Here is an 18,106-nt window from a genome sequence, read left to right as displayed (position 1 = left end):
TATGTAAATATATTTATATTTTAGACTGATGAGGGCCTAACAGTGTCCCAAACAATGTTTCACAAAAAGCATGACAAAAAAACAAGGATTGAGAAAGCCAAAAGGTGGATGGTGAATGTCAGAGCTATTGGCTTTGCCAATGCTTGTTTTCTGGCCTGTCGCTTAAGTAGTATTTTTTTTAGGTATTTATTGCTTTTTCCTATTTCATAATAATTGATTTTAGGTCTTTGCAGGTAGAAGTCTGTTGTTCCTTTTCAAGACCATTTACAGTGCTAAGCTGATGCAAGCAGGATCAGCCAACAATTCCTGCATCAAGCAACCTCAAATGAAAGTTATGTTCAAAACATCAACTCAGCTAGCTAACTACTAGGATTTCCTTCAGGAACAATTTACCATATATTTTAAAAGTAATTCCTATTAAATTCCTTCCGTATTTAAACCTAAACCACATTGAATTTAACTGTTGAGCATTGAGCTTTGTTTTACACAACTCGCTACAAAGCGCACTGCAGCACTAAATGTATTTACATTGTATATTTATTATTTGATTATGGGTTTAAATCAAGTGCGCAATGCAGAACCTGTTAATATGGATTCAGAATTATTTTCAATTGTTTACTGGTGAAAAGGAAAGATAATATGAATACTGAGAATTCACAGATCTAGAATACATATTTTAAGAACAAAATTGCATGAAAAATATATTCTTAAACTAACCATGGATTCTTGAATTAGGTCAGGGTGGATGAGAACAGACATCCTACCTTTATCTTTTACTGGACGAACACAATATGAACAATATTATGAAACACAATCCCGGATATTTGTAGGATTTTAAATGCATGCCAATAACTTCATTTGAAGCACTCCAATCCTAGGGCCTGATTCACTAAGTGCACTTTGTGGTACATTTTCTAGTACAACAGTAATACTATAAAACGTACTACAAAGTGCTATTCACAAACTACAGTTTTGCAGTAAATTACATTTTAGATTAGATTTACTACTTTTCAGTATTCAAAATCTGAACTTTTATTGTAATTTACACTTTTATGGTAACTTTCACTTTTGTAGTAATTCCATACCTCCTTTATTTTTAATCGGAAGGGGTTTTAGTTCCAGTGGTTGCTACAAAAGTGTAAGTTACTGCAAAAGTGCAGTTTGTAAATACCGAAAAGTAGTACATTTACTCAAAATCGTAATCTTACTCAAAACTGTAAATTACCAATAAGTAATAGGCTACAACTTTCTACTCAACTCTGTGCTCCCCATCCTAACCTGCCATTACGACTACAGGGGATAGCCTTTCTTTTATCACCTGGCCACACACTAGGGGCCAGAGCCAAAAAGGTAATTTACAGTTTTGAGTAAGATTACGATTTTGAGTAAATGTACTACTTTTCGGTATTTACAAACTGCACTTTTGCAGTAACTTACACTTTTGTAGCAACCACTGGAATGGAATTACGTCTGAAGAAACCTAGGCTTCTATCAGTGAAGTGGCAGCCAGGGGACGTGCCTCACAGAAAGTCTAATAGTACCGGGCAAATTCTTGTGCAGCCTCCTTGGCGGTATTGTATACATTGCCCTCTTCGTCTATAATGGTGTGTACCCACTGTGCCTCTGTTTTTCAATGGCCCAGCCATGGCAGTAGCCTACCGGCCTTGTCACCCACATCATACAATCTATGCTGCGTAGCCAGGCTCTTGGTTCTCACCTCCTTATTGGTCAGGAAACTTTATTCTCACCAGCGAATTGCAAATACTGAGGAGGTCTGAGGTTACTTGTCAGACCCCATCTGCTCCTAAAGAGCCAGCAGGCAGCCCTCAATTTCTTCCATGTCCAGTGTCTTTTTCTTACGTTTATGAGCTATAATATTTTCTGCTCTATCTCTGAGGACCATTTTGTATGCTTCCCACAGTGCAACAGCTGAGTCCATGGATTCCTTGTTTTCCTCAAAATAAAGCTGTGTCAACACTCAACTCTTTTGACACTTGAGGATCTCGCAATTCCCAGGCATTTAATCACCATTCCGTTCCAGGTACACAGGAGTGCAGCCATAGGGTGACATAGAGTGGTGAGTGATCAGAATTCCCTATAGCTTGATATTCAGCGCTTGTTACCACGGGTACCTCTCCTGCTGGGATGAAAATGTAATCTAGCCTAAAGAAGACTTTATGGACACCAGAGAAGTAAGAGTGTTTGCATCGATCTGGGTGGCATTTCCACCAGAGGTCCACAAGCCTGAGCGTGTGTGCGAAGCTAGCCAGTGCTGTTTTTCTTAAAAGGTGTGCGGAGGGCCCTGATTTATCTAGCCCCGAGAACATTAAGTTGTTGAAGTCGCCCACCACTATATGCAAATTTACCTGAACTCTTTTCCGAAACCAGGACTAGACAGCACAGAGGTAAACATGAATATGAACTTTTCGTTTCGTAAATACCACCATGCACATATACCAGGAGTACTCACCTGGTCTCCCAAAGGAAATTGCACAGCCAAATACCCTGGAAACTACCACCTCTTCAGCAGGGAAGCACCTCTAGGTGATGGGTTTAGCAATGATGCTCTACACAAGCATCTTCGCCCTCTCACTCACTCTTTCCATCACTCAAACTTATTTTGAATGCTAGTTTTGAGATCCACTTTGACAAAAACCAAAGTCAACCATGTGCCATTCAAGGACCTGGAGAAAGGTGTTGCCTTTACCTTGACTGAAGATTTTGGCAGAGGTGATTTCCTGCAGGTCTTTATTCCAGAAGAGGCAGATGCAGTCTTTTCCCAGCCTCAGTTCTGATCTGATAGCGCTTGTTACATTGTAAAGTCCATCTGCAGTCATGGTGTTGCTTGTATTTGATGGCAAACTGATGTTGAGCTTGTTGCACTGCCAAAACACACCCGGAAGAGGGAACCCTTCAGCACTGCATGTCAGAATCAGTTCTTTCCCTCCATTGGCCACCTCAGCCTGTGTGTGTATTCTTCCATAAGAGGCTATAGATACAAGTTAGGAAACATGAAGAAAACACTCACATAATTTAATCCAAACTGTTCAAAATGTAATCAAGCCTCTACATCAAAGTATAACAAGTGACATTTCGAAGGCAAACCAACACTGAAAAGCTAGCAACTATTTTGTACAATATATAGTGGAGGCATATTTACTAACATTTTACACAGCACAGAGCAGCAAGCGAAGATGCTGCTCTGCGTTGCATGAAAGAGAGAAGAACAGCACCAGTTTTTTAAATCTATGCACAGCTCTGCTCTCTCCTGTGCGCACCATTTTGTCGTAAATCCATAGTTACAAATATTAGTTAGCCACAAAATACATGGGTGATACATGGAAATGCCCATGCACCACCTAAGTAACATCTGGCTGAAATAGGTAACACAAGGTAGCACTATGCGGTGCGTTGTGTTCCTTTATTTGTTAATACAAAGCCACGCACATCGGGATTTGTGTGGCTTTGTATATACCAAAATGAATTTTGCATTGGGGCAGCCAAGATATAATTAAGAAGTCAATAAAGAAAAAACAAATATTCTTGAAATGAAAATCTGAAGAAGTGTACAGACAATGGGCCAGATGTAAGTAAAATCAAATTTGCGAGTCCTTAATAGCGAATTTTACTGATTCGCTATTAAGGACTTGCAAAATTGAATGTAGGTAGGAATCGCTAAATATTAGTGAATCCTTAATATTCCTTAATAGCGAATCGCAAATTGAGATTCGCTAATAAGGAATACCTACCCATTCATTCCTATGGGCTAGGAGGACCATAGGAATGAATGGGAAAATATTCACTATATGCGATTCGCTATTAGAGAATTGCAAATAGCGGGAGCTATTTCAGGGTGCGAGGGTGTCAAAAGGACACCCTGTTGCACCCCTCAAATGTGCATGTGTGCACATGTGGCGCACATACATGCTCTAAGGGCATGAATGTGTGCCACATGGCACTTTAAAAAAAGCAAAATGTGCTTTTTTAACCCCTTCTGTGCTCGTGACGGAACCACTCCGTCATGAGCCACAGACGCGCTGTGCTGGTGATGGAGTGGTTCCGTCATGGCACGGCCGCCCCGCCTACGCGGCGTCAATTCCGCGCCTGCGTGGCCGTTCTACCATTGCTAGATACATTTCGGAATGCATCTACATGTTTGAAAGCACCACTTTTCATAGTTGATTGAGACCTACACCATGTTTTACCCTGATGATGATTCTGTAGAACCGTCATAATAGGACCAAAACTTCAATCTTTTTTATGAAGGGGCAGTTTTATGAAAAACAATAACCTTTGTTCCCCTCTGGGCTGTACTATGAGGAACACTGTTTAGGCCTCTTGTAGTTTGTTCGTTGTTTGGTCTTGCATGTTTGTTTTTATAAATATATTGGTATATGTTGGATGCTGACCAGAGGCAGGTGAGAACTTTGGTGCCTGCCTTTTAAGAATGTTCAGACCATGTTGCAAGATAATAAGCATTACTAAATAGGTAATGCTCCCCTGAGGTATTTTTGATCGAATCTGGACCTAAGCCACTCTTTCTTGTTATTATCTACCTCAGTCCCTTGAACTATTGGGTCACGCTTGTCTATATGTGCAATTATCTGACAAAGAGGCAGGACCACTTCTCAGCAGTTGCGGCCCATGGAGGGAGTCCTGGAATATACATGATTGGAGGTAAGTAAACAACAAATAAAACAAATTTTGTTGTGCCCCCTGAATCGCAAAATGCAATGCTCCACGCGCTACGAAATTTGTTTTATTTATTTAATTGTTTACTTACCTCCAATCATCCATATTCCTGTGTTTACTACCCCCCACCCTGCCGCGCCCGCCTTTCCCCCCATGGAACTCCCTCCACGGGCCGCAACTGCTTCTCAGCATCATAAATTAGAAGATGGTCGTTTCTGTAACAGCAGAGACATGCCGATCAAAAGAAATGAACCAAATCTCAGTTTTTCCACTCTCTGAACTGAGGTCACTTGTAAGTATTCCTAAGGCCAATACACCAAGATTATTTTGTTAGTTGCCTCCTGACGGATTAAGATCTTGGTTTTGGACCTGTAAAGAGACAGACCGCATATCATGTTGTATAACTTGTATCATAAACAGACATTTGGGAATGCGGTTGATATCACAAAATTAGTTCAGTTAAAGTTTGCATGCAAATATTGAAGAGGTCCAGTGGCAGTGATGATGAATGGGATTCTCCACAGGAAACTGGTTTGGATGATCTAACAACGAACCCAATATGACCTGCTAGGTGGCAGGATGGATCTTAACTACTGTATTTATGTTCCCCTTGAAATACTGGTGAATAATTCAATACTATTCAGAAAAGTCCCAGGAGCCAACAAAAGTGTCTGGTAAATTGAGGAAAAATTGATGACGAAAAAGGTTGTTGGATGATTTTATCCGTCTCAACATATAAATGACTTGATCTATGTGTACTGTTAAGAAAAAGATTATGAGAGCATATCAGAATGTTTGTGGTACTTATGTAGTACAAACCTACCAGAAAGGCAGAGGAGCATTGTATAGGGTCAAAAGCAAAGATAGAGTCACTAAGTGAATTTACAGGTGGCTGTTTTTCTAGAATCAAAGTGGACCGTTACTTCATCCAGGTGTAATTGTCTATAAAGATATCCATCTTTAGGCTTTTTTCTAAATAGGAGCAGGTCTGATAGACCCCTGGGTGAAACTGTGCTGACAATTGCTGTTTGTTTCAGGCATGAGTTGAACATCTAGATGTGGGTGAGGTGCAAGTATTGTTTGGGGTCTTGATGTCTGGAATGGAGGAGAATTTAAGGGAGATTTGTGTGTTGTCGGCATGCTGGTGATTTTTGATGCTGCTATCTTTGAGTAGAGTCCAAAAGAGCTTAAGCTAGAGATAGAACATGAAGGGACATGATGTAACCCTGGGGAACTCCGCATGGCCCTAACAAAAATAAAACTGACATGTATTGAATACAGATGTAGAGGTTGGTGCACAACCTTAATAATACTGGATACAAATATTGTGTCAAAAATATAGCGACATCAGGAATATTGAAGGACAGAATATGTTAGGTAAGAATATTGTTTTTAACTGTTTGATATTATTCTTTAAATAGTTGTTTATAATATTGGTCTTTAAATATTTGTTATGCGTTATTACTTTTTGTGTTATAGGTTACTGTTAAGGAAAATTATATTATTTTTAGTTCAGTTTATCTTATCTTTTCTTTGGCAACATATTTAAAGAATTTGTTATGATTGTATTGTATATGTTAGTTAGTTGTTGGGTTTGTAGGGGAGTATGGAGTGAGTATTTAATAACTGTTTAAAAATAGTTTATTTTATCAAAATAATTTATAAATTAGATTTTTTGTTATTATTTTATTTATAAATAGTTAAGTGATTAAAAAAATAGTAATTTGTTGTTTTAAATATTAATTTATTATTAGATTATTGATTAGGTAATATATGTACGTGTCTTAAATACCTGTCATATTCATTAATTGCACTATGTTTTAGTAGTTCTATAAAAATAATTTTAGAGAATAATATTTTTTTTAATTGATGTGCACTATTCATTTTTCTACCATTTATTTTATTTGTTTTAGTGGGTGTTGGGTTTTTAGGGTAGCAGGATGGGGAGCGTTATTTTTATACTTCTTAATATTATTCTATTTATTTATAAGCTTAGGGCCATATGTATCAAGGCAAAATGGTTTTGCAAACGCCGAAATTCACAGAATTCCGGCGTTTGCGAACCCATTTTCGCTAAATGGTATGTATGAAACATTTTTGGTGCAAAATAAGGAATCGCCAAATTTGCCATTCCTTATTTTGCGATTGCATTTAAGGAATTGCAATTTTGCGATTCCTTAAATGCAATGTATCAAGGAAAAAAACATTCCAAAATGCCATTAAGGATATCGTAAATTACTACCAACTTCTAGTTGGTGGTAAGTTGCGAATTCTTTTAAAAAAGCATTTTTTTTGCAAAAATCAAAAGGTGCCATGTGACGCTCATACATGCCCTTAGGGCATGTATGTGCGCCATATGCGCACACATGTCATTTTCAGGGGTGCAGCAGGGTGTTCTTGAGACACCCCTGCACCCTTGAAAATATTCACAATTTGCGATTAGCAAATTCCGATTCGCAAATTCCCCTTCATTCCTATGGGCCTCCTGTCCCATAGAAATGAATGGGAAATTATTCCTTAATTGCGATTAGCAATTTGCTAATCGCAAGTATGGAATTTTAAGGAATCGCTAAAAAGAAGCGATTTTCTACATACATACCATTTTGCGATTTCTAAATACTGATTCCTTAAAAATCGCTATTTAGGAATCGCAAAACGGAATGTTGATACATATGGCCCTTAATTTTTTATATTGTAATTGAATGCTTTATTATTTCTATAATGATATCTTAAACATAATATATGTTGTTAATATATTTGTTGAAATATAGTTTATCTTTTATATTAAGTTTTGTGTTGTAACTTAGGAGCTTGAATAGTAAATAACAGCCTTGAAAAGTTGAACACTTTCCCTACTGTTGCATACATTGCTGTGGGAATATTAAACCTGCCCTCTTAAAAGTTCAACACTTTCTGTAGAGTTGCTTAGGTTGGAGTGGGAATACTAAATCGGGCCCATCTAATGTCCAACACTTTCCCTACTGTTGTTCAAGCTGAAGTGCGAATAGTAAATCTGACCCCGCCAATATCAATGCATTTCCTACTGTTGTGTGTGGGAATAGTAGATGACCTCTCCAAAGTCCAACACTTTCTCTACTGTACCTCAGATTGGAGTGGGAATAGTGAACCTTACAAGTTCAAAGTTCAACACATTTTCTACTGTTGCTTAGTTAGAGTAGGAATTATGGATTTGAACCCTCCAACAATTTCTTTATTTGTAAATGTATACTTTTTGATTTAATGTTAAAAGTTATTTTAATTTCAAATGTATTTGATTGTATATTTATTTAGCAATATTATTGATCATATTTCTTTTGCCATATTATTGCATGCTTAGAAAAAAAAATGAACAATCAGGGCCTCATTAGGATGTCGGTCGGATCGCAACCGACAGGCATCGGGTGCATTCCAACCGGCATTTGCTGCTGCTGTCTGACGGCCGTATTAAGATGTGCGGCGGTTGAATGGAAGGTGGAGGGACCGACCAATGGTTCTGATGGGCTCAAGGAGCCTGTCCGACCAACGGTCGGAATGTAATTTCTACAATAAGGGTGGTGCCTTCTCAGTCACCACTACAGGGATTATTATGTCCCTGTCAGACAGACTTTTAATGGCAGTCCGACTGTCATTGAAAGGCTGCCGGAAATGGACTTTGGGGACCCCTAGCAGGGCCCCTGTCCCTCCACAGCCTCCGCTATGAGCCCTGGGGAGCACTTGTGGTGCCCCCGCAAACATCCATTCCCCGCAGTCCTGGCACCACATGGTGTCTGACACACAGTGCATGTATGTTTAAAACATCCATTTTACGAATGCAGTTTGTTCTGCGGTCGTTTACCAAATGCAGCACAAACTGCAATGGTAAAATGGATGTTTCCGACCGCCTCATGGGCAGTTGCATCCTAATTTGTTGGAAGGAACTGCTGACTACTATTCAGTAGGTTTCCATTCTGACACAATGTTGGTTGGACACACTAGTCTGACCGGCATCGTAATAAGCCCCATAGTGTTTTAATTCTTCTTATTTTTTACTTTATAACTCATGTTTATTAATGTAACCTATTTCTGTATTATGCTTTTTACTTTCATGTTAAAGTACACATTTTTATTTATGTTTTTGGGCTATAAAAGTAACTTATATGCTCTCTATATCACATGATGTATGTGTGGTACTGACGGGAGACAGCTGTGATTCCCCCTTTGCCAATATGATACCTCATTTGTTTTTACTTGTCCCTGTGACAAAGTATCTTTTCAGACCTTGGCCCACTTTATCCTTTTTTGCAAATATTAGGTACCTTTCATAAGAACATTTTTAATACATGCTTTTAAATCGCATGGATTTTATAAATACAAATCAGCCCTGTATTTTTTATACATGTTACCTAATCAATTTGTTTGTTATTCTGTGGGATGTTACTGAAAGTTCTGTTAAGAAAACATAATCAACTTAACTTCTGAACTCTACCATAAATTTTAAATCATGAATTGATGTTACAGATTTTTTTTTTGCTATTTCTTTTTTAAAATAATCCTGTTTAGTAATGTTCTTTTAATGTTTATGTGTTTTATGATTGCTTTTTAAATGGCTGAATAAAGCTTATTGGTTGATTACTTGTACAAGTTAATATTTTTTTTAAAGTTAATTACAAGGTAAATATTTTACATTTGATTTTCATAACTGTACATCAGTTATAGGTTGGGTGCACAGACAAAATATCCACTCCAAAATATCGACTGGACATAATATCGAGTTTTAAATATAGACTGGACAAAATATCGACTGGACATAATATCGACTACAAAAATATCGTTTTTCAGGTAAGTGAAGTAATATCGACTGTATAAAATATAGATAGCAAAAATATCGAATTTTTAATAATATATAATATTTTATAGTGTATGTTTATGTAATAATATGTGTGAAAAGTGTGTATTAATGTTATAAAATATTTTATTAAATGAATTTTGTTTTTATAATAATTGCGTAATGTAATTCTGTAGCGGGTTGTGGTTATAGGGGAATAGGGTGGGAAGTAATTTAATAATAATTAATTAATTAATATATGTTTGTTAATATTTTTAATTAATAATTAATTGATAATTAATTAATATTAATTAGTTAATTAATTAATATAATTTTGTACATATTTTGTATTAGTAATTAATTGGTAATTAATTAATTGTAATTAGTTAATTATATTAATTAGAGTACATTTTTAATATATATAATTTTGTGTTATTTTTAAGTAATTAATTGGGAAAAAATAATATTAATTATTAAAATAATTACAGCTAATGTGCTAATATATTAACTTTATTGTTATTGTTAATTAATAATTAATTGGTAATGAAATAATATTGATAAATTTTGGGTAAAGGAGCATTTTTAGGGTTCAGGGTCAGTTTTCAGGTAAAGGGGCATTTTTAGGGTTTTGGGTCAGTTTTCAGTTTTAGGGTAAAGGGGTATTTTTAGGGTTCAGGGTCAGTTTTCAGTTTTAGGGTAAAGGGGTATTTTTAGGGTTCAGGGTCAGTTTTCAGTTCATGGGTAAAGGGGCATTTTTAGGGTTCAGGGTCAGTTTTCAGTTTTTGGGTAAAGGGGTAATTTTAGGGTTCAGGGTCAGTTTTGGGTTTTTGGGTAAAGGGGTATTTTTAGGGTTCAGGGTCAGTTTTCAGTTTTAGGGTAAAGGGGCCTTTTTAGGGTTCAGGGTCAGTTTTCAGTTTTTGGGTAAAGGGGTATTTTTAGGGTTCAGGGTCAGTTTTGGGTTTTTGGGTAAAGGGGTATTTTTAGGGTTCAGGGTCAGTTTTCAGTTTTTAAACGATATTTTTGCAAGTCGATAATGTGACCGTCATTACTCTTTGGAGTGGGAATAGTATTTTTTACACTTCTGGTATTGTACGCTAATATAATAGTATCCTATTTAATTATAGTATGTTATTATATATATATGTTTTTCAAAATATGATTGTAAAAAATTATTTTTATTAAGTTTATTTATTATTTAATTATTATAATTTAATTTAAGTATTTTTAAGTATATTTTAGTAATTAAATTTTAATATTAATTTAATTAAACACTGTTTTTAACAAAGTCGATATTTTTTATAACTATATTATTGTAAACGATATTTTGTACTCGATATTTTTGTACTTACCTGTTTGTAGATACAAACTCGATATTTTGACTGTCGATATTTTGTCCACGATATTTTTGCCAGTCGATATTTTGACCCTCGATATTTTTTCAGTGATCCTATAGGTTGAGGGGGGTGGAGATCCCACTCAGGCAACCACCACAATGAGTGGGGCAGTTTCTGACTGCCCCTGAACTTCTACTTATACTTCTCAGGGGTGAGGCCATGTTTACTGACAAGGCCAACCTCCATAAGGGAATACCTCATCCTGTCCCCCTTCCCTAGGGTCAGTAATTCATCCCTCCTTTCATTAGGAATATGCCTCCAGATACTGTCTCCCAATTCCTCCTCAGGGCCCTAATACATCTCTAAGGCAACCTCATATCCTTCAAACAGCTTAACAATGTCATCCCCCACAACCAAGTTAGGCACCAGATCTTTGGAGATGTGTACCCTCCTGTTGCCACTGGGAACTAGGGTATTACTGCCACCATTGCTGCTGGACTCTGAGCTGCTGTGCTTTAAGCTCAAGCTCTTTTTGACTCATCTCAGTCAGCAATAGCTTCTTACCTGCCAAGGCTCTCTCTGCCTCAGCCTTCTCTTTGCAATTGCTCCCTCTGCTTCAGCATTTTCTACTCTACAGCCAATCTCCTTTCCTGCAAACCCCTCTTTTGCAGTTGCCTCCGCCATGGTAGCCTCAAGTTTCATTTTGGCCAGTCAGAGGTTCCTTCCAGCCTTCATGTCCTCCAGTTCCTCAGGGGACAGGCTGTGAGGACACACTGCTCTCTACCGTGGCTGGGGATTTCACTCCTGTGGATATGTGGTCCTTCTCCTCAGGGTGCTGTAGCCCACGGCTTGTCCTCCTGACTTTCTCAAGGGGTCTCAGGGCTATCTTGAGATCCACTGTGGTGGCCTTCCTCCACACATTCGACCACCTGTCCTTGCAGAGCCTCTGCAGCTAAATCTTGTTGTAGCTTTCAACCATGCTCAGATCCTACTCTATTATTGCAAAAAGGATGTGAGGCAAAACTTGAATTTAGAAAAAGAGGCACAACGTAAATTTGGGAAAAGGAAAGAAAGATAATAGCCAAATCAAAAATTAAGGAGAATTTAGAAGAAAAAAAATTTAATGTACTGGATCCCACCACTAGACACCAATGTAAGCAATTGGGCTATAGGTTTGGTGGGGGGGGAGCCCCACTCAGTAAACACCCACAATCCTTTTCTGGGTGAACCACAAAAGTCACTAAATTAACCAGTCAGGCTTAAATTTGAAGCATTATGTAATAAACTGAAAACACAACACAGGAAAAATCCTAATGACACCAAATCAAATGAAGTCCAATCAGTAGAACAGGAGTTATGAATTGCTAAAAGTTCTAGAGCAAAATAGTGCCTAAAAGAACAAATCACCAACCGCAGGTATATGGTCGCACAAGACCGGAGTTAAGACAGAATTTAAGGCCAACCACTATGGAGTGCAGGAAACAGGTTATCCTGAGCACCAGTAAGTGTGTATTATGAAATTATGAATTCAGCGTCCAATCCGTCTTCTTTCCACTCTGATGTTTATTTCTTGAGATTCTCTTGTCACCGTTCACTATTCATCCTTCCTTGACACACTACAATGTTCTCCAAATAGACAACACATGTTTCGTCAGACATGATGCGTTTGCATCTCTGACTTCATCATCGCCGAGAAATACCAGTGAGGATTACTCTCTGCCACTCGGGTCAGAAGGTCTTTAATTTTGGTATCAAGTGTCCTAGATGGAGGACTAGAAAAGGACTGGTGATTAAACAGAAACCTTTTTTAAGCATTTGACGTCTGGAATAGAGAGATATTTGAGAGCCCTGATGAAGTCAGGGATGCAAACGCATCATGTCTGATGAAACATGTGTTGGCTATTTGGAGAACATTGTAGCATGTTAAGAAAGGATGAATAGTGAACTGTGATGAGGGTATCTCAAGAAATAAACAACGAAGTGGAAAGAAGACGGATGGGACTCTGATTTCATAATACACACTTAGTGGGGCTCAGGATAACCTGTTTCTTGTTTTAGGACTATTTTTTCTAGTCCGCTTTTGTGGGTATGAGTGGCTGCCCTCTTCCTTGGAGCACACAATTTGATATTCTTGCATTTGATTGTGGGGATTATTGATCATTTTGTGCATAGAGCCTTGCCACATTCAGCTTTGGTCACAATGGAGTGCAGGTCAGATAGGAAGGGTAGTTTGGGACCAGTCTTTCATTACTTTTGAACTTAGAAGACATTTTTAAGAGACGTTCCTGAGAAGGTAGAGTTTACTGGGGTGAGGAAGCAGGCGGTAGCTGAGGAGGAGGTGTCCTCATCGGGAGCCGCTAGATGAAGTCCCGGGGAAGATTTCTACCTTAAGACTTAAGTCACATGTTTTTTAGAAGCCAAACATTTCCAGAGGGACAACGCTGCAGGCTGTAGATGATGAGTGCTCCACAAGACCTGATACCTTTGCCAAAAGGTCCAGCCAAATAGAATTTGTTGCTGCAGAGAAGTACCATCAACACCACAACCAAGGGTCCAGGACCTGGGGGGCCATCATTTGGGGGTGGTTAGGACTCACTCCAGTATGGGCCAGGTGCAGGAGTCAAGGCCCAAGGAGCTTGCTATGTTTCCATAGCTCACACACTAGCCCAGCCAACCAGTCCTCGGAGTCACTTCTCCTGGTCCTGAGTTCAAGGAGACTGTCCAATTCCCCTCGAAGCAGCAAGAAATACCTCTAGCAGCAGGGTAGTCCTCTGGTAACAGAACAATAGTTCTCTCGGGTCAGGCAGTCCTTTCAAAGTCTTCCTAAGGTCCAGGAGTGTACTGAAGAGGTCATCTGAGTGTCCATTATTTATACCTTTTGCAAGCCTTTCAAGTAGGGAGCTTCCATATATGATTGTAGAAATTCTTCCCTTCACTTATAAAGGCTCCAAGAAGTCTGGGGTGACAAAAGACTAGTGTAAAGTTCCTTTGTGAGTGCTGGAGGCAAGCCTCTTTAAAATGTGAGTGGGGCAAGGAAACGTTCAGCCCCAAGCAATCCTGGCAAGATGACCCATCCTGCCTACACCCAGTCCCCTTTGTCTCACTGTCTGGCAGGAATACACAAACTCTTTACAATCATTCAACTCAGGACACTGGCAACAAGTACAAAATGGTTAGAGCAAGAAAAGAAAATTCTCAAAAGTGCCAAGTTCAGAATTGTGACTTAAAATCTGAGTTTACCATCAAATAGGCTTTTAAATTGCAATTAATTTGAGTCCAAACATGATATTTTTACCTGCTCCCAATCAAAAGTAAGCACTTATTAAATGTAATAAGGTATGTAAGTACAATGCACCCTGCCCTATGGACTCTTACAGACTACCAAGGGGTGACCTATATGTATTAAAAGCACGTTTTAGGCTTGGAAAAAGGTTTATTTTTCCTGATCAAAACTGCAGTTTAAAACTGCATTACATGCTGCAATGGCAGGCCTGACACAAGATTTAAAGTGCTACTTTCGTGGGTGGCACAATCAGTGCAGTAGGTCACTAGTAGCATTTAATATACAGGCCCTAGGTACATGCAATACCATATACTAGGGACGTACAAGTACATTAAATGTGTCAATCAGGAGTAGACCAATTGTACCATGTTTCAGAGAGAAAGCATTGGGCACTTTAGCACTGTTTATAAGTGGTAACGTTCACACAGTTTTAATGGCAACAAAAACAAATTCAGAAGACAGGAGGGGTCAAGGCAAAAGGTTTAGGGGTGACCCTGTGGAGATGGCCAGGTCCAACGATATCTACTCAATGACAATATATGTTGGTCTGTTCTATTTCTGTAGTCAATATTTTCCCCAATATATTTAGTTTTACAATATATTTGTTGGCGATATTAGGTTATAGAAGCCTTGAGGTGCAGGACGCAAGAGGATTTCAACCTGTAGGTTGTCAAAGGAGAAGTCTTTGATGAACCTGAAGGTGCATTGCTCTCTTTTGGTTTAACATCACAGTGCTGACTGGACTCTGAGTTGGGTGATAGGGATAGCACAGTGATCTGTCAAACCCAGAGGTTTGGGATTTTTGCCTTGAATGGTTGGTGATGTTGAGAAAACAGGATTGAGGATTTAGCATTTGAAGTGTGCTGGATGAGTAACATGATGTACCATGTTGCATATGCGTATGAAATTGAGAAAGGTTTCTCTTGAGATTTTTCATAAATGAGCTGTCTCGAGGTTGAAATTATAATGAAATGTGCTCTGGGTTTGTTGGATGGATAAAATGGTGAAGTGGTCTGAGAATTCATAATTGAAGTTCTTGTTCTCCTTGGGAGATCTGTTAAGGTGGTAGACTGAGTTGCAGAGAGTGGAAAGTGGCATGAGAAGAGCTCCATACACTTAAGTGTTGGACCAAAATTTATGGATGATGGCACGGGTTTGCCCTAATTACGTATGGGTCTTCATGCTGCATGTTGTAGACTCAGGGGAACAAGGATTGTCAGGATGTCTCAGGATGTTAGGATGAGTCATATTTCTCTGATGAAGTGTGCATCAAGGTTGTGATATGTAATGAGGTCTGTTTTGTGCGGAGCGCACTGCAGAGTGTGAGTTAAGAGGATGAGTTGGTATTTTGAGGGTGTGCAGTGCTTAGCAGGATGTGTATGAAGTTGGGTCAATGTGCTCTGAAGATATGGTGAATAACAGTGTGATCTGGGTGTGAGTGTGAGGATTGGTAGTGAAGTTTGCTCAGATAGGCACATCTCACCTTATAGGTGCTTCCTGAGGTTGCAGTGCAGGAAGGATTTTGTCCCAAAGCGCTCCTTGCGCTAACCGACCCAAACAATTGATGATAATGTCAGTGTCTGCCCTTAGATACAGATGTCTAGAAAGTGGTACGCCCTGACTATTTGACTGGAGTAGGGGAGGAGGCACTCATTTTCAGGTGGGAACCAGTAATCTCACTTCCTTTAGATATGGATGCAGGAAACCAGTTATATCACTTTCATTACAGGTGTTGTTACCAGGATGAAATTGAATCATTCTAAGCAGCGTTTAGGCCCAGCTGTATTTTCCCGGCCAAGCTCTAAAAAATAAAGATAAGAAGGTTGATACATATTTAGGCTTGTTCGTTGTAACATTCTTGATTATGTTGCGAATGCTCACTTTGTGGCAGATCTCTAACAGTTTATTAGGTTGAATTAGTAGCTGGGTAAATTATATTCTGTGCTTGCCCAACTGCTTCGTTACAACTTCTTGTGTGACTTTTACATCATAGGTCATCCGTCTGATCTGTTGAGTTCTTCCTATTACGTATTTTAAATGTGCAGCAGTGCTCTTGGTTATAGCAAAACATTGCTGGTAGATTTATGGTAGAATGTGTATATCTGTCTGGAAAAACATCATCATTATCATTAAGGGTCATATGTAGGTAATCTCTATTTACCGATTCTTAAATACCGAATTTTACCGATTCGGTATTTAAGAATCGGTAAATAGTATGTAAGTGAAAATTCGGTAAATTTTACCGATTCAGTAATATTTGGTATTACCGATTCGGTGTTTACCGATTCGGTAATTCCCATTCATTCTTATGGGCCTGGAGGCCCATAGGAATGAATGGGAAGCCATTTACTATTACCGATTTGGTAAATACCGAATCGGTAGTAGGGGGAACATATTCAAGGGTGGCAGGGTGTCACATTGACACCCTGTTGCACCCCTGAATCGTGCATATGTGCACATGTGGCACACATACATGCCCTAAGGGCATGTATGTCTGCCACATGGCACTTTTAAAAAAGCACAAAATTGCTTTTTTAAACGTTTTCGATATTTACCACCAACTTGTAGTTGGTGGTAAATAACGAATCCTTAAATCAAAAATGCACTCACTTGAGTGCTCCCTACATAGATTTTAAGGATTCGGTAATTTACTGATTTCTTAAATTACCGAATCGGTAAATTACTGAATCCTTAAATCCAGCCACCTAAATTGGAAAAAGCTAAATACCGGTCGGTAACGGCAAATTAACCGATTTTCGGCTCTTACTGACTGGTATTAAGCTACCTACATATGGCCCTTAGTCTTTATTTTGATTTAAAATCACAAAAGACAATTCATTCATTAGAACACAGAGGTGAAATACATGCGCAAAATGTAAACACTATTTAAACTTTAGACAATAATAAACAAAAGGTGTAATAAGTCCTCAATCAAAAATACATAATATATAATAAATAACTAAAACCACTAAAATTGATTCAATTTTCTGCCACCAAGGCATATACAACCATTCACAGTCCTGCATACAGAAGCCAGGTTAGGTACATTTTAAACCATACAATAATATACAATATACAGAGTGCGTTTACCCCTAACTGGGGAACAAGGGAGCAATTAACAGTCCCTCCTCTTTTTGGCACGTATCACCAACGAAGAGCCTAGGAACTTGGTAACAGCGATCACTGTGGACTCATATGTAGATGTTCTTAGAATCTTAAGTGCTTCGCTACTCAGCCTAGTGCCCATTAGTAAACATACAGGTTTCAGCCATCTTGTCCTTGGGGTTTTATATGCTGGACACACAAACGGAATGTCTGCCAACGATTCGTTATAGTTGGGACAAAATGGACATTTACGGCTAATCGAGGTATGCCATTTACTGGCAAAAATATTAATGGGAAGAGAACCCACCCTAAATTGGTGATAAAGTTTCCTATCTATTGAAGTGGTAATAAGATCCCAGTAATGTTCGTACTTTGCTTCATGCTTATGCTCTAGGAAGTCTCTGGATAAAGAGGGTCCAGTTAAGGTAGAAAAATGCTTTAGGATAAGTGTGTTCCAATATGCCGCCTTAAAATCAGTATTTGTTGTAAAGGGGTTTTCGACTAGATTAACCCACAGTCTATTCATCCCCATCTCGCAAAGAGTGATTTTTACTCTCCTCAGCCACAGGATTTTACTCATACCGTCAGACTCGCTAACTTCCAGGACGGCCTGAGTGTAAAGGGAGAGCTCTGGAGTGATCCAGAACCTTCTCCAGTAAACCACAGGCCTAAAGCACCTGAAAGCTGGGCATGCTTGACGGTAAGTAGATCAATATGTGGCCTCCAACTGAGTTTACTACCAAGAGTTACCCCCAAATAAGTAAAGTTCTGTGTATGTTCCAGAATGTCTTCCTTCATTTCAACTCTACATTTAACATTCTTATGTTTATGTAGGACCATAAATTTAGTTTTCTCCACATTCGCTAGGAGATCATTGTCCTGAAAAGA

The 18,106-nt window shown here is 38.6% G+C and overlaps 1 protein-coding gene across 4 annotated transcripts in view; it reads right to left on the bottom strand.

The window, feature by feature from the left end:
• The window catches only part of LOC147727423 (programmed cell death 1 ligand 2-like), a 367,618-nt gene that overhangs the window by 137,873 nt on the left and 211,639 nt on the right, over nt 1–18,106 (bottom strand). For all 4 annotated transcript variants that reach the window (XM_086961498.1, XM_086961500.1, XM_086961497.1 and 1 more), the window contains exon 4: nt 2,708–2,989. In XM_086961498.1, coding sequence (XP_086817624.1) covers nt 2,708–2,989 — 282 coding nt within the window. The remainder of the gene's footprint in view (nt 1–2,707; nt 2,990–18,106) is intronic.

Source organism: Lissotriton vulgaris, chromosome 3_1, assembly GCF_964263255.1.
Source record: "Lissotriton vulgaris chromosome 3_1, aLisVul1.2, whole genome shotgun sequence".
In the NCBI taxonomy this organism is placed as follows: Eukaryota; Metazoa; Chordata; class Amphibia; order Caudata; family Salamandridae; genus Lissotriton; species Lissotriton vulgaris.
The sequence above is the reverse complement of the archived record's forward strand: the minus strand, read 5'-3'. Positions and strand labels throughout refer to the sequence as shown.